We start from the raw sequence: 23,556 nt of genomic DNA, 5'->3' as shown, positions 1-23,556 counted from the left end.
TAGTTTCTTGAGTTCTTCATATATTCTGGAGAACAGTCCTCTGTCCCATGTGGGGTTGGGGAAGATTTTTTCCCATTCTGTAGGCTGCCGTTTTGTCTTACTAACTGTGTCCTTTGTCTTACAGAAGCTTCTCAATTTCGGGAGGTCCTATTTCTATTGCTGCTCTCAGTGTCTGTGCTACGAGGGTTATATTTAGGAAGTGGTTCCCTGTGCCAATTCATTCAAGGCTACTTCCCACTTTCTCATCTATGAGATCGGTGTGGCTGGATTTAGGTTGATGTCTTTGGTCCATTTGGACGAGTTGTGTCCATGGGGATAGATATGGATCTTCTGTATTCTTCTACATGTTGACATCCAGTTATGCCAGAACCATTGGCTAAAGATGTTTTCTTTTTGCCACAAGTTATGGCATATTTTTAACTTTTTAACAATTTCTAACTGTATGCCCACCTGCGCTCTGATGGCAGCATTCTTGTGTTCAGTCCTTGTCACAGAGAGCTCTGGTCTTAAGCGTTTGCTGTACCCAACCTCCACACTCTGCCATGTGGCCAGCCATCTCACAGGGCATGCCATAAACCAAGGAAGAGTGAGGGCAGCGTGAGGAGCTGGGGCCTGTATGCCTCTAGGAATCTTTAGAATGGCAAACATCACAGCAAAATTTCTCCATATGAAGGACACATAACAAAATCATGATAATACAGATGAAGGTCAGTATTTCCGTCACCAGTAATGTTAGGAACATGACAAACACTTCCTACTAGACAAGCACTCACCAAAAAGTGTTCATCAAGTACTGGAAAACCATGTATTTCCCATAACAAGCCACCCACCAGGCCACATGGTGAGCAGTCCCTCTGGAATGCAAACCATAAGGCATGCATACCGCTCAGCTAAAGAAGAAAGAGCCACCCTCCCTGCATAGCAAGGCTGGATACAGGGCCATTGCATTTCAGGAGTCAAGAATACTACATGCTTTTGGAGACTAACAAAATTACCTAAAAAGTCAATCATTGCCTTTCATTTAAATTTCTCATCCACAACCTGGAAGCTAAAAGACTGCCTTTTGTGTGATAATTAAGAAACCATTTAATCTACAACCAATTTCCCAAACAAACTAACGGTCAGATTTCACATTTCCACCCCTGCAAAGCCTCAAGAAGTGTATGTTACATACACACTTTCTGCATCTGTATTTTAGGAGGAATCTATTTTAGCAAAGTAAAACATAATCTGAAGGGGGAAAACGGGAGCTAAGAAAATCCAGGAGTTTATTAAAAACTTCCCTCCCAGGAGGTGACAGAAACAAAACAGATAATACAGCTTTCAGCACTGTTGAGACTGATGGGAAACCTAACCGGTGAGGAAGGAGAATGGGCAGAATCTCCAGAGAGAGCCATCATAAGCCATGAAATGAAGCTTAGGTCCAAACGCAGAACTCAATCCAGCAGTACAACACATGGAGAGCAATAGAAAATGTTATTTCGTTTGGCATACACTGCAGATGGCACCGTGGATGGTGAGACAAGACTTCCTTTTTTGGTTTTGTTCTGTTTTGTTTTGTAGCCCAAACTAAGACCTCCCTGCTTCTGTTTCCCAAGTGCCAGGATTAAGGGCATGCACCACCAATGCTCAGCATAAGATATGATCTTAATTGTACGAATCTATATCCATTATCTTTCTGTATTAAATTTATTTATATCATAAAAATCTGACAAACAACCTTCACTGTTATCTAATTGAAGAATCTGTCAATGTCAGATACATAGAATGCAGAGATGCTATCCACTTGAAATGAGTGCAGCCACTTAAAACTTTAATATAAAAAAATAATGTGTTCGGCAGATAAAAGATGAAAACTAAGAATGACGAGATGGAGGTATGATGGACCTGGGAGGTCCAGAGAGCCAACCAACACTGAATGAAGAAACGGATTTTTGAATGTACTAGTTAAGAGGAAAAAACTTTTCAGATTGCTTTTAGTTGAAATGCTTCTCTTATATATAATAGATACTCTGAGAAATATTTACTCCATAAATTCAATTCTCATGTCATATTTTTCAAACCAAGTCAAAGCTATGGTGAATCTGTCTCCTGTGCACTGCTCACCAGCCTGTGAAGTTACCATGTGTACGACAGTGGTCTCCTTTGCATGTCTTAACTGGCGGATCTTTAATACCATGTATTTCTGCTGAACCCTTCCCTTGTTCAGATCTATATGGCATAGAAGGTTCTATCGATTGAGGGATAGTCTACCAAAATTTTTTGTTGTCTTTTTTTTCTTGTTTGTTTGATTTCCACCAGTTTCAGGATACAGACAAGGTTGGACTCCCACAGTTTCGGGATGTAGACAAGGCTGGACTCCCACAGTTTTGGGAGGTAGACAAGACTGGACTCCCACAGATTTGGGATGTAGACAAGGCTGGACTCCCACAGTTTGGGGATGTAGACAAGACTGGACTCCCACAGTTTGGGGATGTAGACAAGGCTGGACTCCCACAGTTTGGGGATGTAGACAAGGCTGGACTCCCACAGTTTGGGGATGTAGACAAGACTGGACTCCCACAGTTTGGGGATGTAGACAAGGCTGGACTCGCACAGTTTTGGGATGTAGACAAGGCTGGACTCCCACAGTTTGGGGATGTAGACTCCCTCTCATCTCCTGTCACCTTAGTCTCCTAAGTTCTGGGATTATAGGTGCATACCACTCTGCCAGCCCTATGTAGTTTCAAATAACAAACAGAATCTAAATTATAGATTAAAACAAAATAACGTTAGCTATTTTGCATAGACAAGTATGGCTGTAAAATTAAGATTATTTTAATCACTAAAGTACCTGTACTAGGAAATGGGCCTCATTCTGGAGGAAAGCATCATTTCTTATTGGTAGTTTTGCAGTGACTTGATTGCTATGTTCTGGAAAAAGGAGGCTTCCACTCCTCGATGTATTTAAGACGCCATCTTTTGCTCGCAAGGGATCCACAGCTCCAGCGGGAATATAGAGAGCAGAATAAGTCACTTTCACGTCTCCTTTAGCTCCCCCTAGTCTCGCAAGACTCAGAGACAGGCATCGTTCAGTCGGACTGCTTTCAATCTTCTGGCCTTCCACAGAAAAAAAGGCTATTTCTCCATAAACATCATCACTGTCCTGGATGTAGAGCAGAAGCTACAAATGAAAGAGAATAGTTCAGTTCAGGAGTTTCACAGGTGGGGCGACTCAGACTGTTCTGACCTTTATTACGTATTTAGGGAGCATCTCTTACATGATCACTTTGTGTACGAGGAGAGGAGAAGAATCAAAAACAGTTTTGAAACTTTTCAGAAACTAGAAGTTTTGAAACTTATTAAGTGGTAAAATATTAAGTCTGGGCTTAAACATGGTGCTAGAAGCTTTGGCTGGTTGAGAAGCATCCAAGGCCCTGGGTCCTACACCGACACCAAAAAGCAATGTTTTGGGGGTGCTTATTTGTTTGGGGGTTTTGTTTTGTTGTTTTGATTTGTTTCTTATTTTCAGAAGAAATTCAGATGATGAAAAAAAGTCACCGCCACTTTTGCAAAACCAGCCTTTTTCCTGCCGCACAGAGCTAAACTGAGATTGGACCTGGATGCTTAAAGGCTGTAGAGCTCGTCCGTCACACAAGTGACAGGAATGCAGGAGTGAAGCCCTGCAGGCTCTACCTGTGCTGGCTCGCTGACTTCAGCACCTCCCTGTGCTGTGAGAGGCAGGATTGTGAGGAGGAACACTTCGGCCTCCTCCGGAAGGTCATCGTCAACGACGGTAAGAAGGATTGATGCCAACATCTGCCCTTGTGCGAACCGGAGAGTCCCAGAGCTGGGGCTGATATCTGCTGTCACTGGTGAGGGATCAGTGCTGTTCCGTGTCAGCAACCAATCCACAGAGACATCTCCGTGGGTGCCACCATTTCTAACCACTGTGATTTCTTCAAACCTAGAACTGCTCAGAACACATGAGGTCATATCAATCTCATAAATCAGATAACAACATAAAAACTGATTCATTTTAATATGAAAAACACATATATTTGGATATGCCTAAGAACCTATCATTACATGAATTCAATTTAAGAATTAAATCACATTCAAAAAGATATCAACAAGGGCTAAAGAGATGGCTCAGTGGTTAAGAGCACTGACTGTTCTACCAGAGGTCCTGAGTTCAATTCCCAGCAACCACATGGTGGCTCACAACCATCTCTAATAAGATCTGTTGCCAACTTTTGGCCTGCAGGGACACGTGCAGGCAGAACATTGTATACATAATAAATAAATAAATATTTTTTAAAAAGGATATCAACAAGGCAGTTTTAGAGGAAATGGCACATGTTCTAACAGCTCAGCATTGGATCAACATCATAAAAATTAAAACAAAAAAATATAATAAAGTAATTATGTTTGTAAATTTAAAGAAAATATACCTGGATGCTTTATCTTCATCGATTATAACTGGCCTTTCAAACAAAATACTGTTGAATGAAAGTACTCCATAAGGTTTATCATTGGGCTTAATGGTGACCTGCACAGAAGAAGGACCCATTAGCACGGCATCGCCCTGCAGGGTGTTCTTTAGTAACACGACGTGAAATGATTCAGCTATCTCTGGTATGCTGTCATCAATTATTTGAAATTTCAAGTGGGATTCATGAACAAAAGGGGGAAAGGTAAGAGTGGTGTTTGGCTGAAGATCGATGAAGTCTACATTCGGCTGGGCATGTGCTGTTGAGTCCCCAGCCATGACTTTATAACTGACGGAAACTTCAGACTCATCAGATCCAATCATATTTCCGTCAACATCCTTTCCTCGAACCACTGGGATGGTGAGGATGTGGTCATCCTCGGGAATCAAGTAGACACTCTGGACGAATTTCACAGGACTATCATTTTTCTTCACAACGATTTCAACCGAACTCCTAGAGGCGTTAATCTCTGCTCCTCCTTCTACAGTTTTCAGTTGAATCACAAATACTTCATCATTTTCTGGCACCTGTTTACCGGATACAAACAAAACTTCATTAGCCAATATACCTGCAATCAGGCCAAAAAAAAGCATGCTTCATAGAAATACTAAAGTTTAAATGCAGAGAAAATGGCAAGGGGCTCATTTAGACTCCACAAACTAAAATATCTTCCAAATATTAATTTACTTCCAGGTAGTAGAAAAATAAAGAATAAAGCAATGACATTAAGAATTAGTAATGTATATTTTTCTCTGAATCTTGATCAGAGTCAAGAAAACTATAAAGTACACGTAGTACAAATGCGAATAAATCCGTGTCAATTTTAGATTATTGGTATGGTCATAAAGAGAATTCAAAGTCTAACAGTATTCTAGAATCTGGAAAGTACACTAGATATCAAACAACTGCTTAATTTCAGCATATGAATTTCTCTTGCATCTCTGTGTGATTTCTAATGCAGGAATCAATTCTGTGATATTAAGAGAACACCGTGGCTCTCTGGAAATGGTCCAGAAGTCATTTCTTGATGAAATACTGACATTATTCAAGAGCATAGCTTTCTATCGCTTACAGAGACCCCAGAGTTGCTCTCCAGTGCGCCTCGCTGTTCGAGCCTTGCCTTTACTGTAAATTCTATGTTATGAATAATGGTGAAAACTCACCCCATTTTACCTCTGTCAGTGGCGATTTAAAGACACTCCTCCTAAAACACACTATTAAATCTTTTAAATTTACAAGGTCAGTAATTAATTCATTATAAATGAATCATAACCTTCCATTGCCCTGGGATCGCAGAGGAGAAGACTTTTGTTGATCTCCTGAACTAGAAAAACAAAGGTCATCAATGCTACCAAATGTTTCAGGTCTTTCCAGAGAAATTTACCTTTCTAAAGTGTCTACCACATTTTCTTCTATTAAGCACTGTTTTTGCTTTGGCTATAGAATTTCTGTAGAAAGTTATATATTTCTGTCTATTTTTCCTGTCTTCGCTTCTTTAGCAATATCTGGATTCCTTTGCATGCTTGGGGGGGTGTGTTTTGTTTTGATTTTACTGTCTCATGAAGAACATCCTTATACACTACTGTTCAGATTTGGGGTTGCCTCTGCAATTGTGTTATAGCATATATCTAAGTCCTCAGTGGACTACATGTAAAATCTAACCATAAAATCTTCATGACAGCAAAACTAAAAACATCTAAAGAAAGAAGCCATCAAGATGGTTCATCCGTTAAAAATGCCATGCAGACTGGTAACTTGGGATTGATTCCCAAATCTACGTGTGCAATGCACACACATGTCCACACACACACTAGTAAACAAACAAGATAACCTAAAAAAAAGTATCAATTGCAGTAGAATTTTTCTTAAACCTGTACTAAAACACAGTTGCTAGATAAGCACCCATATCTCTGTTCAAATAGTAAATAAATGATTAATAAAAAAATTAAACAGTCATTATAAAAATTCTTCAATCTTTACCTTATATTTAATTGTTAATCAGTATTTACATTCATTAGACGCTGGGGATGGAAGCCAGGGACTTCCATGTAGTAGGCAAATGCCTCCCCACATCCCAGCCCTGTAAGCACAATTTAATATGGAATAAATCAGGGATTTGTGAGCTGTATCCCCAAATAACAGCTTGTTACTCATGGTTGAAGCATGAATGGATATAAGACATTAATTTCCAAAAGACTGCATTCCTGAATACTTTCAAATAATAAATACAATCTAATATTCGACAAACAGCCCTCCACAAGTCTCTGTCACAGAGCCTGTGTCTTCTGCATACTTAGCACTGGCTGACCTCATCGTCCAGTACTATCCATTTGTGGATTACAGAGGCCCTGCCAGGGGGGAAGGTGATATTTCCTCTAATGGGAGTCAAGTCTTCTTCAGGGGGATTTGGGCCACCTGACACCTGCGAAGACATGAACAGTACCACCAGTTAAACACAGCATCCAAAAAACATGTCATTACTGTCATGTGAGTCTGGCAAACTTCTTAAGCTTAAAGATAGTTTACAAAAGACAAATGAGGGGCTGGAGAGCTGGTTCGGTGCCTAAGAGCTCTGCCTGGCTGGGTGGTGGTGGCGCACGCCTCTAATCCCAGCACTTGGGAGGCAGAGGCAGACAGAGCTCTGTGAGTTCGAAGCCAGCTTGGTCTACAAGAGCTAGTTCCAGGGCAGGCTCCAAAGTTACATAGAGAAACCCTGTCTGGAAAAACCAAAAACAGAGAGAGAGAGAGAGAGAGAGAGAGAGAGAGAGAGAGAGAGAGAGAGAGAGAGAGAGAGAGAGAGAAAGAGAACTCAGAGGTCCTGAGTTCAATTCCCAGCAACCACATGGTGGGGTCACAAACATCTGTAATGAAATCTGGTGCCCTCTTCTGGCCTACAGGCACACATACAGACAGAACACTGTATACATTATAAATAAATAAACCTTTTTTAAAAAAAAAGACAAGTAAGCTCACATGAGAGACCGCCTTCCTAATTATGTCAAGGTCTGCAATGCCGTTATTCACCTTGACTATGATTAGAGTACTCTGTGTTTTCTAAGGTTTGGGTTTTTTGATTTTGTTTTTGTTTTGTTTTGTTTTTTAACTGTTGTAGTAAACCTAAGGGGAAAGTGTAGAAACCCATCTTCTTGAGAAGAATGATATCGAAGACCAGGAAATTCCCTGGAGAAATCGGATCCAGTTCCAGCTCCGTCACTGGCTATGTGACCTTGCGCAAGATGCCCAACAACTCTGTGCTGCATTCTCCTCATCTTTAAAGTGGGAAAGAGAGCGTCTACTATGCAGGGGGCGTGAGAAGGTGCAACCTCATTCATTGAAGCACGTGAGCAGCACGTGCCTCATCTGCCAGGCCGTGAATACAAAAGCTGTAACACAAACTCCTCCCATATGGCACTTCTAGTTAGCAGACAACAATAAATGACATGGAAGTTAATAGTCGTGTGCAGCATGGGGACATAAGTTTTATAGAGGAAAAATGAAGGAGATCAAGAGAGAGGCTGAGTGCTCGGGGGACAGGGTAGCCTGAATCACAGCAATTATCAGTGGAAGCACAGGGCATGGGGCAATACAAAAAGGTCCACAAGTTGTGCTTATAACCATTTAAACAAAAAAATACATATTGTAGCAACAGTTAAAGAAATAGAAGCCACAAATTTGAAAGAGAACCAGGGGGTGGCTAAGAAGAGCTGGAGGGATAGGAAGGGGGAGGGGAAAGTCTTGTGGAAACTCAATACATGAAAGCAGCAAGGAAAACACTTTTCTATTCATCATGAAGTGTATAAAAGCAAACGTATTTGTCTTTAGTTAATTTTAAGTGTGATATTTATTGTACAGAAGACTTTAGTGTTTTTAAATAGCAATCGTCTGATATGAACGCTTAACTTGTTATCATCTAAAATTATTTCAAAGTAAACTTACATCAAAAGTTACAGTGACCATTCCATAGGTCCCCTTCTCCCTGATGAGAGTTAGAGGCACAGATTCATTTCTGCTCCTTGGCTCAATCACTGAGATTGATGAAGGCTATCGGAAAGAACAAAGACAATCATTGATCAGACATTGATCAGTCAGAGAAAGGCAGGAGGTGGTAAAACTGTCGCCTTAGAAATGCTAAATGCTAAAGTAATGCTAAATTCCACCACAAATCAATTCAGACTGTATCTTACACTGTGTATTCCTCGCATCAATAAACTGTAGATGACAAAAAAAATTGATGAAATTAGAAGAGCAGTGTAAAAAGAAAACAAAGCATTCAGTGACAGGCTTCCTGGCCCTGCTAGTGCTTGCTCTGAGGAATCTTAGAGGCTTCTCAACTAAAGGATAATAGATTAAAATGCTCACAGAGCTCAGAAGGCCACAAGAATAAGTTACACGCTATGACCAAGCTAGTGACTCACTGGGGCTACCTGTTCTCAAGCCCCCCTGCTTCATAATTAGTCAGCTGTCACTGAAAACAGACAGCTATGACTGACTTTCAGAACCAGAAAGAAAATCAGTTCAGAGGAAAACCAGGGAGGACTTCAAGTGTTGGAACACGCTGTCTCGGGATGGCTGAGACAGGACAGATGGGGAAAAGGAGCCCCCATGTCCCAGGGCAGCAGTGGGCATCTCTAGAAGCGACTGAGTCACAGCCATCAGTTACTGGGGCTAGGAACACCTGCCTCACAGGTGTGGGATAGACTCGATGAGATAATTTACATCCAGAGTTTTTCCTACTTCCTGACATATGCTGAGTATCCAATAACCGTTGACTGCTATCAATGTATCAATGCCATGTTCATTATCAATAAAATTGTTAAAAGGCTAGAGATGGAAGCAGTCTTGAGTACCTACTGTGACGTGGAGCACATAAGGAGTCTGTTTGAGGAGGCCTAGTAGCGCTGCAACCAAACCCAGTAACTAGTACTCATTCCCACAACTGGTGGCTCATAACGTCAGACGAAAGAGAGAGGAAAGAAAAAGAGGGGAAGACAAAGAAAAGAGAAGCAACTTTTAGACACATGAGTATGAGGCTCAGAGGTAAGTATGAATGTATGAATAAATCAGACAGAAGAACTTGGTGCGTTATGGTCCCTTCACTCGAGAATTGCTAATTAATGTAATTAACATTTATAATGACAATACATTTGTAGGCTCCCAAATATCTACTAAACTTAAGTTAGGAAAACCCCCTTTTAAGAAAGACAAGCATAAAGAGCATATTTATCTACAGCTTGCCTTGTTTCAAAGATGACTTTACAGAGCTGTGACACAAGGCACACAAGCGCAGGTGCTGGAAGTGGAAATAAATAAAACGCTAGAGACTGTGGCAGCAGAATTTTCAATGTTGCTTAGCAACGGAATTCAAAAAGACTATCAGGAAGATTATTATAGCCTCTAACTTGGTATCCAAAACCAGTTGTGTTGAAGACAACCTTTAATTTTAGCTCAGGAGCTAGAAACACTTTCTCTCTAGGAGAGACTTGTGTTTTTGTTTCTGAAAATGGGATGGGCTAGAAGAACGAGAATTTGATGGAGAAGGAGAAATACACTGAACAGAATCTCAGAGTTTTAACTTCCATGAAATATGAATTAATAAGGGAACTGAATATGAGGAGAGACAATTTAAAAGAATATGAATTGATATGAGAACTAAAACTGAGACTATTCTATATAAGAGAATATGAATTGATATGAGAATTGAATTGAAAGAGCTGTCATATTTGCAGGTTAATCTTAAGTTCACTGTTTGTCTCATATCACACTTACTCAAAGAGTCTGGAAAAACAGACCGGACTTCCTGAACACAGTGTCTTTGACCGGTAGGCCATCCTGATGGCAGGTCAGACTTCATTAAATGGCATTTAATGAAATAATACATAATAAAAACCCAAAAGCACATCCACATGAAAAGCCAGGCAACGACCAAGTCAATGGTCAGAAAGTGTGGGTCCTGAGCACAAATACCTCAATGTGCAACAGTGTAAATACACAGAATGGAGAGTTGCTATGGAGCTGGTGTCAGGTTTAATCAAAATTCACAACAGAGTAGTGCTAGTCAACATCAAAAAAAAAATCAGTTAAAAAAAACTGAACGTAGTAGTATCTTGCAACCATTCCAATCTGCACACTGTAAGCATACCGCACTGAAGGAAATAATTCCAAACGCATTGTCATTTGATAATATTGTCACAGTTGCCGTCCTTGGCCATCCAAGTTTCACATTTGCTGAGGGTTTCTAAAGTGAAAATAAACAAATTAATAAATTAAATATTAGAAAAAGTCTTTCAGCAGAATTTATGTCTTTAATTATTAAGAGCACGAATAAACCACCCCTTTCTAACATCTACGGGCAGGGAGCAGCTTTGCGGAGGAAGAGATCTTCAGTGGTGTGTCTACCGGCAAGGAGCACAGGCTCCTGTAAACAAACCCTCATCCACGCTGCTATACACCTGTCAAGGAGATCTATGAAAACCACCATGATACATATCCCTTGACTTATTACTAATTACATAGATTTTCAAGCGTTAGAAGACATTCTGTGAATTCAAGGTGAAAGGGAAACAGCTTACCTGTAACGTCAAGAGGAAGGTGAAAACTTCATCAGGCTCCGGAAGATCGTCATCACACACGGCTATGTACACGGTCCGGTTTGTTCCTCCAGAAGGGATAAACGCCGCAGCATATGTGTCGAAAAAGTCACCAGTGTCTTCTCCGTTCAGCTACCAAGAGCAAAGGAGAACATCCTCACTTAACGAGGAGCTGGGGAAGCAAAACTGACGCTCCATACAGCAGTCGAAACGAAAGGAATAAATCAAATGGCATCGACATGTATAATAGGATATCCAAAGACAAATGTTGAGCAAAATGTATGATTTATCTTCTGAAAAATTATTAGAGAGCCAGCAAGATGGTTCAAATGTACTTGCAGTCAAGACTGATGACCTGGGGTCCATTCTGGACTCACGTGGTGGAAGGAAAGATTAACTTCAGCAAATTGTCCTCAGAACTCTACCTGTGTGTCCATAGACACACATAAATAAATAAATAAATAAATAAATAAATAAATAAATAAATACGATAAGATTTAAAAAATACAAATCACAGAAATACATAATTACATATAAAATAGTTCTTAATATAGTGGAATCAAAGTTGATTGCACACACACAAAAAAAAAAACCATTAATTTAATAGAAAAGCAATGTTATTTTTTTCCTCTGTCTCTTAACTGATTTGGTGTAGTCTACAGCCTGGCAAGACATGTAATGGTTAAAGCTTACAATGGAGGGCTCAGAAGCAGCTTGTAAAATTGAGGTGGTGCTATTGTTTTCCCAAAGGGTTAAAAAAATTATGTCCAAAACTTTCACCCTCTAATTGTACTTAGAATATCCACAACAATTGAAGTAGAGACCCCAAGTTTTAATCAGTATAAAACTTCCTAAGATTTTAATCTGTGGAGGCAACACTGCTAAGACGACTCTCAACACCGTGATAATTCCAATATTATAAAGAAGCACATAGTCAAATGACAGCTTTTTCACCAGAGCTCAAAATTAATACTTTAACCACTAGGGAAAATTATTTAGTGCAAATGAGCAATCAGAACATATTTTTGAAAGTTTAGTCACTGTCTAGTTCTAATTTGTAAAAAAAAAAAAAAAAAAAGAAAAAAGAAAGAAAGAAAGAAAGAAAAAGTTTTAAACAGTTGAGAAATCAAAATAAGTTGGAAAGCGTTGAGAGGGTGTTGGAAAACTAATTCTTACAACCTGCTATGGAAAATTGCAATTTTTCAGAAAGTATTATCAAGAGGCACTGAGCATACACAGAAATACTTTAATCTACTCTATGAGAATGGACACACAATCCAGGAAAACAGTCATCTAGTCATGTATAGAAACAACTCTTCCGGATGACATTCAATATTAATCTACTCTATGAGAATGGACACACAATCCAGGAAAACAGTCATCTAGTCATGTATAGAAACAACTCTTCCGGATGACATTCAATATAGATAGCAAAACCTGAAGGCAACATAAATGAAAAACAATGGAGAAATGTTTAGAATGCAATAATCTACCAAGAAAAGCAAAATACTGCAACCTGAAAAGGGTAAAGTAACTGTCACATACAGGGTGCATACACTAGAACAAGAAACAAAGTCAGTGAATGTATACATACATGTCAAATTAAACAGAAACTAAAGCGAATAAAATTATAACCTTGGGTTTATTCTATCACTAGTTTTTCTTCTCTTTTTCTTTTTCCAATAGTTTACAACATAATTTAGCATATTGTTAAAGAATCACTTTGGAAGAGCTGAGAGATGGGGCGGCTGATAAACTGCCTGCCCTGAAGGCATGCAGATTTCAGTGCAGCACCAGGTAAAAAGCCCAGGGTAGAAATCCTTTAGTTTGTCTACAGCCATACCACCCTGAATGTGCCCGATCCCGTCTCATCTTGGAAGCTAAGCGGGGATCAGGCCTGGTTAGTACTTGGATGGAAGACCGCCTGGGAATACCGGGTGCTGTAGGCTTTAAAAAAAAAAGAAAGAAAGAAAAGAAATCCTTTAGTTTATCACCTTAGTGCTGGGGATGGTGGATACCACAGATCCTGATGATAACTAACCACTCACTCTTGTCAGTCTGTGAGTGTGACTGGAGAGTGGGAGGCTCATTAAGAGACTCTCTTTAAAAATAAGGCAAGAGTGGTATTGCTGGGTCCAGGGGTAGGTTGATCCCGAATTTCCTGAGAAACCGAAACACTGATTTCCAAAGTGGTTGCACAAGATTGCATTCCCACCAGCAATGGATGAGGGTACCCCTTCCTCCACAGCCTCTCCAGCAAAGGCTATCATTGGAGTTTTGATTTTAGCCATTCTGACAGGTGTAAGATGATATCTCAAAGTTGTTTTGATTTGCATTTCCCTGATCGCTAAGGAGGTTGTGCATGACCTTAAGTGTCTTTTGGCCATTTGAACTTCTTCTGTTGAGAATTCTCTGTTCAATTCAGTGCCCCATTTTTTAATTGGGTTAATTAGCATTTTAAAGTCTAGTTTCCTGAGTTCTCTATATATTTTGGAGATCAGACCTTTGTCTGTTGCAGGGTTGGTGAAGATCTTCTCCCAGTCAGTAGGTTGCCTTTTTGTCTTAGTGACAGTGTCCTTTGCTTTACAGAAGCTTCTCAGTTTTAGTAGGTCCCATTTATTCAATGTTGCCCTTAATGTCTGTGCTGCTGGGGTTATACATAGGAAGCGATCTCCTGTGCCCACCCAAGAGATGCCCTATCATATGACAAGAGCATTTGTTCAACTATGTTCATAGCAGTATTATTTGTAATAGCCAGATCCTGGAAACAACCTAGATGTCCTTCAATGGAAGAATGGATGAAGAAAGTGTGGAATATATACACATTAGAGTACTACACTGCGGTAAAAAACAATGACTTCTCGAATTTTGCATGCAAATGGATGGAAATAGAAAACACTATACTGAGTGAGGTAACCCAGACCCAAAGAGATGAACATGGGATGTACTCACTCATAATTGGTTTCTAGCCATAAATAAGGGTCATGGAGTCTACAATTGGTGAACCTAAAGAAGCTAAGTAAGAAGGTGAACCCAAGGAAAAACATATAGTTATCCTCTTGGCTATGGGAAGTAGACAAAATTGCCGGGGAGAAATTTGGGATCTTGGGGGTGGGGTGGGATGGGGGTAAAGGGAGATGGGGAGAGAAAAGGGAGAAGGGGAGGATGGGGGGAACTTGGGGAAAAAGGAGGATTGGGATAAAGGAAGGTTGGATAGGAGAGCACGGAAGCACAATTCTTAGTTAAGGGAGCCACCTTAGGGTTGGCAAGAGACTTGAACCTAGAGTGGCTCCCAGGAGCCCAAGGCGATGTCCCCAGTTAGTTCCTTGGGCAGCTGAGGATAGGGAACCTGAAAGACCCTATCCTATAGCAATACTGACGAATATCTTGCATATCACCATAGAACCTTCATCTGGCGATGGATGGAGATAGAGACAGAGACCCACACTGGAGCACTGGACTGAGCTCCCAAGGTCCCAATGAGGAGCAGAAGGAGGGAGAACATGAGCAAGGAAGTCGGGACCACGAGGGGTGCACCCACCTACTGAGAAAGTGGGGCTGATCTATTGGGAGCTCACCAAGGCTAGCTGGACTGGGAATGAAAAAGCATGGGATAAAACCGGACTCTCTGAACATGGCGAACAATGAGGGCTGATGAGAAGCCAGGGACAATGGCATGGGGTTTTGATCCTACTTAATGTGCTGGCTTTGTGGGAGCCTAGCCAGTTTGGATGTTCACCTTCCTAGATATGAACGGAGGGGGGAGGACCTTGGACTTTCCACAGGGCAGGGAACCCTGACTGCTCTTTGGACTGAAGAGGGAGGGGGAAAGGAGTGGGGGGAGGGGGAGAAGGGTGAGAGGAGGGGGAGGGAAATGGGAGGCTGGGAGGAGGCGGAAACTTGTTTTTTTCCTTTTCTCAATAAAAAAAAAAGAAAAAAAATAAGGCAAGAGTGATACGGAAGAAGTCACACGACATTGATCTGGCCTATGCACACAGAAGAGTGTGTGTGTACTCGTATGCACACAGAAGAGTGTGTATGTACTCGTATGTACACAGAAGAGTGTGTATGTACTCGTATGCACACAGAAGAGTGTGTGTACTCGTAGCACTATGTACATGTGCACACAAACATAAACACTATTTTTGCCCCAAAGTTTTAAAGTACATTGAGCCCCTAATATAGCAACATCCTTATTGGTCATATGGCATTGCTTTCTGGGCAAAATAGATCCAAACACATAACATTAAACATCTAATCCGAACAAATTTTATATACTAAAGAATTTACATAATCTACTTAGCTTTTTGTGAAGTTAATATACTTCATTTCTCCAACAACAATGACTCTCTAACAACTGAATGTAGGATTTCTCTTTTTTTTCTGTTATTTGTGTCTTTTAAATATTGCATATATTTTTATCTAAGTCACCTGATGATGAATGACTAAAGAAAGATGCTATAGTTCAAATAACCCAAAATAAAATAAAATAGTTTTGTTTAAAAAAACACACACACATAAATAAATGACTTAAGATAATTAGCCTTTATCTTTGCAAACGCCTGTCAGATGTCCATAGCAACACTGGGCCGGTCTCTGAAACCCTCCCCCATCAGATTTAGATACAGTAACTCATTCTCCAGTCATTTGTCACAATGAAACTCACACTCAGCACCTCAAACAGTTCAAGACTTTGTTTCTATTCGTGCTAAAAATTGTCCTACACATTCATTTTTAACAATTAGGGCTGCGGTACTTTCTTACCGATACGATCGCAGTAACATTTGCTGGCTCTCCTAGCCTCTCAATGACAAGGCGAATGACTGTAGTACTTGTTTCATTAACGAAAAATTCGGTTTGTCCAGAAAATCTTATTTCTGCTTCTCCAGATACAAAAGAGATCAGCAAAGCTGGCAGGCTTACTAATAAAAATGAAGAGATCATCCCTAGAACAAACAAGAAACAAAGTCATAAGGCTAAATGATAAGATTTTGTTCTCAGTGTTACAAAGAATTAAAAAATAAGCAATTAAGACAGACATAAATATAACAGCTATTAAGACATCCAAGTAGAATGTGTGATGATAGGAGATTTGCTATGTTTTTCCTTTTACTATTTAAAACTATCTTTTTGCATGTATCTTCTACATCAAGATAGTTATAAACTATATTAAATTTGCTTTTTTAATGATCCCAAATGACTTATTAACCCATGTCAGTATATCTCTCGGCCGGCCTCCATCAGAGAAAGCTTCCTCTTGCAGTAGCCGACAACTGGTCACCCTGTAGACACCGTGGAGTACTTAGCCCTAGGAGCACTTTATATCACACCCTCCCCACAAGGCTCGCAGACCACTGGAAAGAAAAGGTTTTTTTAGGAGCCAACAGTCAGAGTGGTGGATAAGTTCAAGCAAATGGTGCTTTTCCCGACACAGACATATGAACTCTAGATGTTCCTAAGACCTGCTCAAATCCAGCCAGACAAAAATCTCTGAGGCACAGGGGCCAGCATGAAATCCCCGGTTAGCTGGGGAGCCAGTGCCATTTGATTGGATAGCTGCTGAGTAGCAGAAAGTCTGTTTTCTTTAATGATGACCTTTGCTAGGTCAACCACACTCCAGGGCAAGCCCCACCCCTAAGAGCAGTAGGTAATACACAGCGAAAAACAATAAGAAAGAAAACTCGAAATTGGTGGGTGAGCAGATGAGGATAAAGAAGGCGGAAGGAGTTGAGGAGTATGGATAATCAGACACATTGTATGAAATTATCAGACAATTAATAATAGTATTATTTCAATTTAAAAGCTAGAATTTTGGATGCTTTCACCAAAAGAAAGATAAATCAGTAACTTGACTTAAACATTGTATAATGTATAGCAAAATTCTACATCCTAACACAGTTATACAAATTATTTTATTAAAATATGGAGCAATAGTTGTTTTTAACTTACTGAAACTTACCACTTCATCTCTTAAAAAGCCTAAGAATACCATGCAAAAAAAAATTTAAAACCATCTTTTCCAAATAAAACTTGTTAAGTGACAGCCAAAACTAAATAATTAAAGATAAATTTTAAAACTTTGATTTTTTTGGTTGATGTCTATATTTTCCTTGACTCTTCCTGAGTTTTAAAAACAATTATTTGAAAGTATCAATCCTTCAAAGATGTAACTTTCTTTCACTAATTTTATTAGCTAAACTACCAGCACTTCTTAGAACAATGTCAATGTGGCTTTAGAATAAGCAAATTCAGCCAAATGCACTCCTTTTCCGTAACTTCTATTTTCTTCTTTGTACTACAGTTCCTGTGTTTATGAGACAGAAATGTTGTTTCTACTCTGTGCTGTGTGCCTGCTACTCAAGAGCATTGAAAAGCACAACCCTGCAGTGGCCTCCTGGAAGCCTACTGTTTTGTAATGTAGATGTACCTCTAGAAATGAGAGCAATTTATCTCCTGGATCGTTAAGATTCCAATGGATCTATGTGACCAGTCACACGAACATAACACATTTGTGTCTTCTAAAGGGCACTGTTCTAAAGCAGGGTCGCTGTACCTACTCCAGGAGCCAAACGGTTCCCTTTAATCTTTCCTTACTCAAAACACAATGAAATTCCACATGTGGTATTTCTCCACGGCTTCACATGACTTCATACGTGAGGAGCATCAATGCATGAATCCTTGAAATATTTTAGAATGATTGGAATATTCCCTGTCCAGGGTATTCTGACAAGCACTTCCAGGTTGCTTGGTGATGTCTTACATGCCTGGTAATTGGAAAGTCACACAAATGGAGGCACAGAGTTCAAATGGAGTCCAGAGAACAGACATAGACCAGGGGTCAGAGATGAAGGGACTTGGAGCTTTTTGTTTGTTTGTACAAGTTTTTTGTTTGTTTTTTTAAATCTGTTCCTTAAGCTACTGCAAAGTAAAGATCTTTGGAATCTAATGCCAGAGAGACTTCCCAGAGTAAGTATGACAAGCCATGAGAAAGAAGTGACCTAGACGGAATGACAATAAGGATTGGGAGTGTGAGGAGGACAACTCACAGCACAGGTGTTAGGGAAAGAACAGCTTTATGATGTTAAAGGAGACAAACATCAGAGCACAAGATATCAGAGAATCTGAGCTGCAGAACTAAAATGGTCATCTGAGAGCCAGGGTGGGCAGCACTGAGAGTGAGAAGACAGCCTGAGGAGAGGGCGCCCCATGCTGAGCAGCTCTCAAAGCTGTAGACCCTGCACTTCATGCGAAGCCAGTTCCCACCCGGAACTCCTGATCTGAAACATCGGGGCTGGGTCCCGGAACCTATAATTTATCACAGTCCTTATCTGCTCTAATGCAAGTGCAGAGTACACTTGGTACACTTATAACCACACTGCTCAAACTACCAGGTCTTAGCGGGGCCATGAAAAGCGCACGTCTGTAACTGGAAGGTAACTGCTGTTTCAGAGCCACGGGTGGGAACATATCACTTCCTTTCTCCCTGTACTTTTCTGCCTCCTCTGGTGTTGTACTTTAAGATTCCCTTCATCTTTAAAAAAGTGTAATGACCTAATGGTCCCAACAGCAACTATTTTATCTATACAACGTTATTTGAGTATTTTTCATGTGTGAATGCATTCAGTTCCCACAATATCACTAAAAGGTTCAAGAACCATAAGCCTCATCTACAGCTGTAGAAACTAAGACATGGACAGGTTAGTGGAAGTACACTGTCAGTGTGTGTCAATGGACAGGCAGGACTTTACTCTCTACCCAGAAACCATCCAGTCAGCCTCTTAATTTATTTCTAAAAGTTTCTTGTTCCCTCCTTAGTAACAGACTGACCATTCTACGTGTTTCCAAGCATTTAAATACTTTAAAGTCGTGTAACACACCCAAACTGCCATGACCTTCCAAAAGCTTCCCCTTGTTATTCTAATGCGCGTTAGAGGTATTCATGACACTGCAGGCCCCTCCAGCACTTTAAATATTTAACAGCACTTTTTCATATCAAGACCAGTGAACTCAAATACTGGATTCTTACAACCTCCCAAGCAATTAGAGCACACAGATCTCATGTTTATCTCAGGAAATTCATTTTAAATTGGCCCACAGCAATGAGTTTTGAAATTATGCCAAAGGAACCAACAGGCGTGATTGGAAATGCCTCAGACTGCATGACATCATTGCTAATTGCATCTCTCTGCTTACATCTTTCACACAATAAGAAAGGTTGTCGGGCAAAGCTGGCACATGAATAGATAAAAGATGAAACAAAGCAAATGAAAATGAAGTTTCCTTTAGAAGGCAGTCATAACTGCACCAAAGCACGAAAGTATGTGTTTTAGAGTTGCTAAGAACATTTTCTGCTATCATACTAAAAACTGATTATATGAAAATGTCTTTTGATTAAACTCAGAAGACCAAATATTAGTAAATGGCATTATTATAAATATGACTAATGTTTCAGATCACTTTTTTCTCTTAGATTTGATAAAAATATTTAAAATGCCCTTTTGTTTTTTATTTTAAATGCACTTATAAAATAAATTTTTGACAGCCTATGTTTAAAGACTTCATATTCTGCCACATCATAAGAGAACAATTTTAGCTTTGTTGACATCCTCATTTCTCTCCAGAAAGACACAGAACTACAGCATTCAAATCATCTCCAACCACCGTGTCTCCTCATGCCTCCCTCTCTTGCTTGGTATTACTCAGAGGATATCATAACTGTTGCTGCCAATAGATTGCTCGTCCTTCCACAGAACTCCTGCCATGGGCAGAGACTAGAGAATTAACATACATTCTTGCTTATTTCCCAGATGGAACTATGATGTTTGGCTTGTCATAATAACACAGTGGTACAAAGATATAGGTGGTTAAATTCTTGCAGTCATATTCATTCTATCCAAGTCACCTAATTCTGCAAGAAAAAAAGAGAATTAAAATTTGAAATATATTTAAGTAGCTCTTAAAATATAAACTGAATGCTTTGAGACATACCATACAGCTTGCTATAGGATTTGTGTTTTTGAGAGACTATTCTGCATTGGATAATCCCTCTGCTAATCACTGAGGACCCAAGTTTTTAAGGCATGATCCTAGACTCCAATATACCCTCAGGAATAGGCACATGAGCTGGGTGTAGAGAATCAAAATCAAGACAGAGCTTGCGAACTTTTGCTCAAGCCCTGAAATGTCAATTCTCCGTGTCTGGACTGTGATGGTTAGAGCAACTGCCCCTCACAGTGACAGGAAGCCAGCTCAGATGAAGAGATAGGGAGAAGCAATGACTCAGTAGTCGAGATGAAGCTTCTGGATTCAGCCTTACCCAGGATTTTCAACGGTTATGACAATAAATCACTTTTATGGGCCAGTGAGATGGCGCCCTGGGTAAAGATTCTTTACTATAAACGTGACAATCAGCGTTTGATCCCTGAAATCCACAAGGCAGGAGAGAATAGATTACTGCAAGCAATTCTCTAACCACAGGCATGCTGTGACAAGTACACATCCACCCACCCACATGCACAAATCAGTAAACACCTATTTGTTTTTTGTTTTCTATGTTGGATTCAACTTTGTCACTTTCGACATCAATATTTAGCTACTAACATCCACGTAGTGGTGCTGCGAGCCCATGTGGCAATAGCCCAATGGAGGCTCCTCCCAATCGCCAACACCAAGCAGCTCAGGTCTCCCTCACCACATGGAGGTCACCGCATGGGCTAGTTTTCCTTTTCTCATACAGTTGTTTTTACCATCTTTACTCAGTCCACATACATGAGGAGCCAGGACACCTGGAAAAACCAAACACAGCAGGGTTGGCGCCTGCCAGTGACTTTTAGGTCCTGAAGGGAATACAGCAACTATTTACTTAAATGAGGATGGCATTAGTTCTTTCTACTCATGTTTTCCAGGTCCTTTTTAGTTTTCAGTGGCTTATCGATTTGCCTATTTAATGCAAGCAAAACTCACATAACAGAAAAAAAAATCTGCACTGGAATAGTTCTACAAACTGATATTGGCACAAACAAACCCAAAAATGTTATCCATGAAGGCACACAACACCCAAACACGCATAAGAGAGAGAAGGGGGAAAGATTGACTGGAACAATCCTCTGGCAGCAGCGGCAGCAGGGTTGAGCCTCACTGTGTTCCTGTCCATTTCCCTGTCTTACACAGATGCTAGGAGTGACTGACCATGAGCAACAGATCCTCAAGAATTCCTCAAGCTGTTCTTTCTCTTCCAGTTTCAGGAGCTTCAGGAGCCACAGGTCACCATGCAGACATGGACAATGCCAGGAGCCACACCACACACAGCCAGTCCCCCAAATGGCACAGAAACCACATCAAGAAACTCAGTCCCAAGAATACAAATCCTGAGGAACATGCTCTTTGCCAAGAAGCACAAGAAAGACCCAAAAAAAGATACAGGCAAACAATGCGAAGGCAATGGATGCAGATGCTGAGACCACTGAGGCCCTTGTAAAGGCTAAGGCACTGAAGGGCCCAACCCCAGACTCAGCTGTCTTGCTTTTGTCATGCACCCCAAGCTTGGGAAGCGAATTCAAAGCTACATGGCTGTCCTAGGGCTTCTATTGCTGTGAAGAAACACCATGACCATAAAGCAAGTTGGAGAAGAAGGCTCATACTTTCACACCACTGTTCACCACTGAAGGAAGTCAGGACAGAAACTCAAATAGGGCAGGATCCTGGAGGCAGGAGCTGATGCAGAGGCTGTGGAGGGGTGTTGCTTACTGGCTTGCTGTCCCTAGTTGGCTCAGCCACCTTCTTATAGAACCCAGGGCCACCAGCAGAGGGATGGCACCACCCCCAAATGTTCTGGGCCCTTCCTCACTGATCACAAAATGAGAACATGCCCTACAGTTGGATCTCATGGAGGCATTTCCTCAACTGAGACTCTTCCTCTCTGATATCTCTACCTTGTGTCAAGTTGACACACAAAACCAGCCAGTATAATGATATAGTGTCATAGGTTCTATGCTGTGGGACAATAGTGTTGTACCCTGTAAAGTTTTGTCACTTGTATTCATTTAATAAAATGCTGATTGCCCAGTAGCCAGGCAGGAAGTATAGGTAGGGTGACCAAAACAGGAGAATTCTGGGAAGAGGAAAGGTTCAGTCTGTAATCATCACCAGACACAGAGGAAGCAAGATGAGTTTGCCTCACTGATAAAAGGTACCAAGCCACATGGCTAACACAGACAAGAATTATGGGTTAATTTAAAATGTAAGAGTTAGTTAATAAGAATCCTGAGTTAATAGGCCAACCAGTTTATAATTAACATAGGCCTCTGTGTGCTTCTTTGGGACTGAACGGCTGTAGGACTGGGTGGGACAGAAACCTCTGTCAACAGTTCTACCAACCCAGGCCCCAAGGTTCAAGCCAAGGCAAACTCCCCAAGGTGCCCAGGTCTCTGAAAAGGACCCATTAAAAAGGTGAAGAGAACTGGACTGCTATGACACCCCATGCACTATTTGCAGATGATCAAATCTATAAACAGTGCCATATGCTATTTATACAAATAAATTTGAGGCAAGATCTGTTTAAAAAAAAACCAAAAACAAAAACAAGAATTTCTCAAGTTGCTTGGTCCTTCTTATCCAACAGGATACAACATTGGGCCACAAAGACAGGGCCAAGAGAATGCTCTCCATGTGCCAAGAGTTCCCAGGGTCCGCTGTGAACTCAGCAGGGCCTGCATCATCCCTTTTCCCTCTGTGGAGAGAAGGACTGTGTCTTTCTGCTCTGCTCAGCATGGGCAGCAGATTGGACCCCACGTGGTGGAACTCACAGCCTCTCAGCTACAATGGCTTCCAGGTCTTTCTTGATCATGGTGGTGTCCAGTTTTACTTCTCACTTAGATGACTCAGCACGTAACACTAAATGTCATATTTTTTACTGCTGTTGAGTGTTTGATCTTGTCTATCTAGGCTGGTGCTGCTCTCTATAGAGCTCATATTGAAGAACACCTTAGGAAATGTGAAAGGCAAAGTGTAGTTGATTTTCTTTCGTCTATAAAACTATGAAAACTGTTTCCAGGGTGGAACATGGAAGTTGGGATGACCTAAATCTGTGTTTCTGGGTCATGGTTGCTCAAAATGGTTCCAGAAGAAATTAATCCTTATTATCTTTAAAAAAGAAATAGGGTAAAAATAAATATGCAGAATAAAGACTCAAAACAGCAGTGTAAAATAAAATACAAGATTCAATCAATTTTATAATAACCAATTTCCATTTATAAAAAAAAAAGTGTGCTGAGGCCGTGGCTTGGCGTTAGAGTGCCTGATTCACACAACCAAAGTCCTGGGTTTGATCCTGGGTTGCACTAGCAAACAAAATAAAGTTTTCTTTCATCAAATTGAAAGCTAACTCTGTCTATAACCATTTCATAATAAAGTAATTGTACAAAATTTACAAGTGATAGGTGTATCCTGAAAAAATCCACATCGCTAGTGCAGACCAAGGGGGCACAGCACTTTCAGCG

The 23,556-nt window shown here is 40.5% G+C and overlaps 1 protein-coding gene and 1 pseudogene across 1 annotated transcript in view; one reads left to right on the top strand and one right to left on the bottom strand.

Moving 5' to 3' along the window:
• Positions 1 to 23,556, bottom strand: part of Adgrv1 (adhesion G protein-coupled receptor V1) — a 532,771-nt gene that overhangs the window by 492,377 nt on the left and 16,838 nt on the right. The window contains exons 2-9 of the mRNA XM_075976408.1: positions 15,824 to 16,005; positions 11,042 to 11,191; positions 10,612 to 10,707; positions 8,409 to 8,513; positions 6,781 to 6,894; positions 4,434 to 4,999; positions 3,676 to 3,952; positions 2,834 to 3,163 (exon numbers count right to left, since the gene is read on the bottom strand). Coding sequence (XP_075832523.1) covers positions 2,834 to 3,163; positions 3,676 to 3,952; positions 4,434 to 4,999; positions 6,781 to 6,894; positions 8,409 to 8,513; positions 10,612 to 10,707; positions 11,042 to 11,191; positions 15,824 to 16,005 — 1,820 coding nt within the window. The remainder of the gene's footprint in view (positions 1 to 2,833; positions 3,164 to 3,675; positions 3,953 to 4,433; positions 5,000 to 6,780; positions 6,895 to 8,408; positions 8,514 to 10,611; positions 10,708 to 11,041; positions 11,192 to 15,823; positions 16,006 to 23,556) is intronic.
• On the top strand, positions 12,889 to 13,008 carry LOC142853161 (5S ribosomal RNA; annotated as a pseudogene).

The sequence above is a fragment of the Microtus pennsylvanicus genome, chromosome 6 (genome assembly GCF_037038515.1).
Source record: "Microtus pennsylvanicus isolate mMicPen1 chromosome 6, mMicPen1.hap1, whole genome shotgun sequence".
In the NCBI taxonomy this organism is placed as follows: domain Eukaryota; kingdom Metazoa; phylum Chordata; class Mammalia; order Rodentia; family Cricetidae; genus Microtus; species Microtus pennsylvanicus.
Note: the sequence above shows the minus strand (reverse complement) of the source record. Positions and strands in the feature narration are given on the sequence as shown.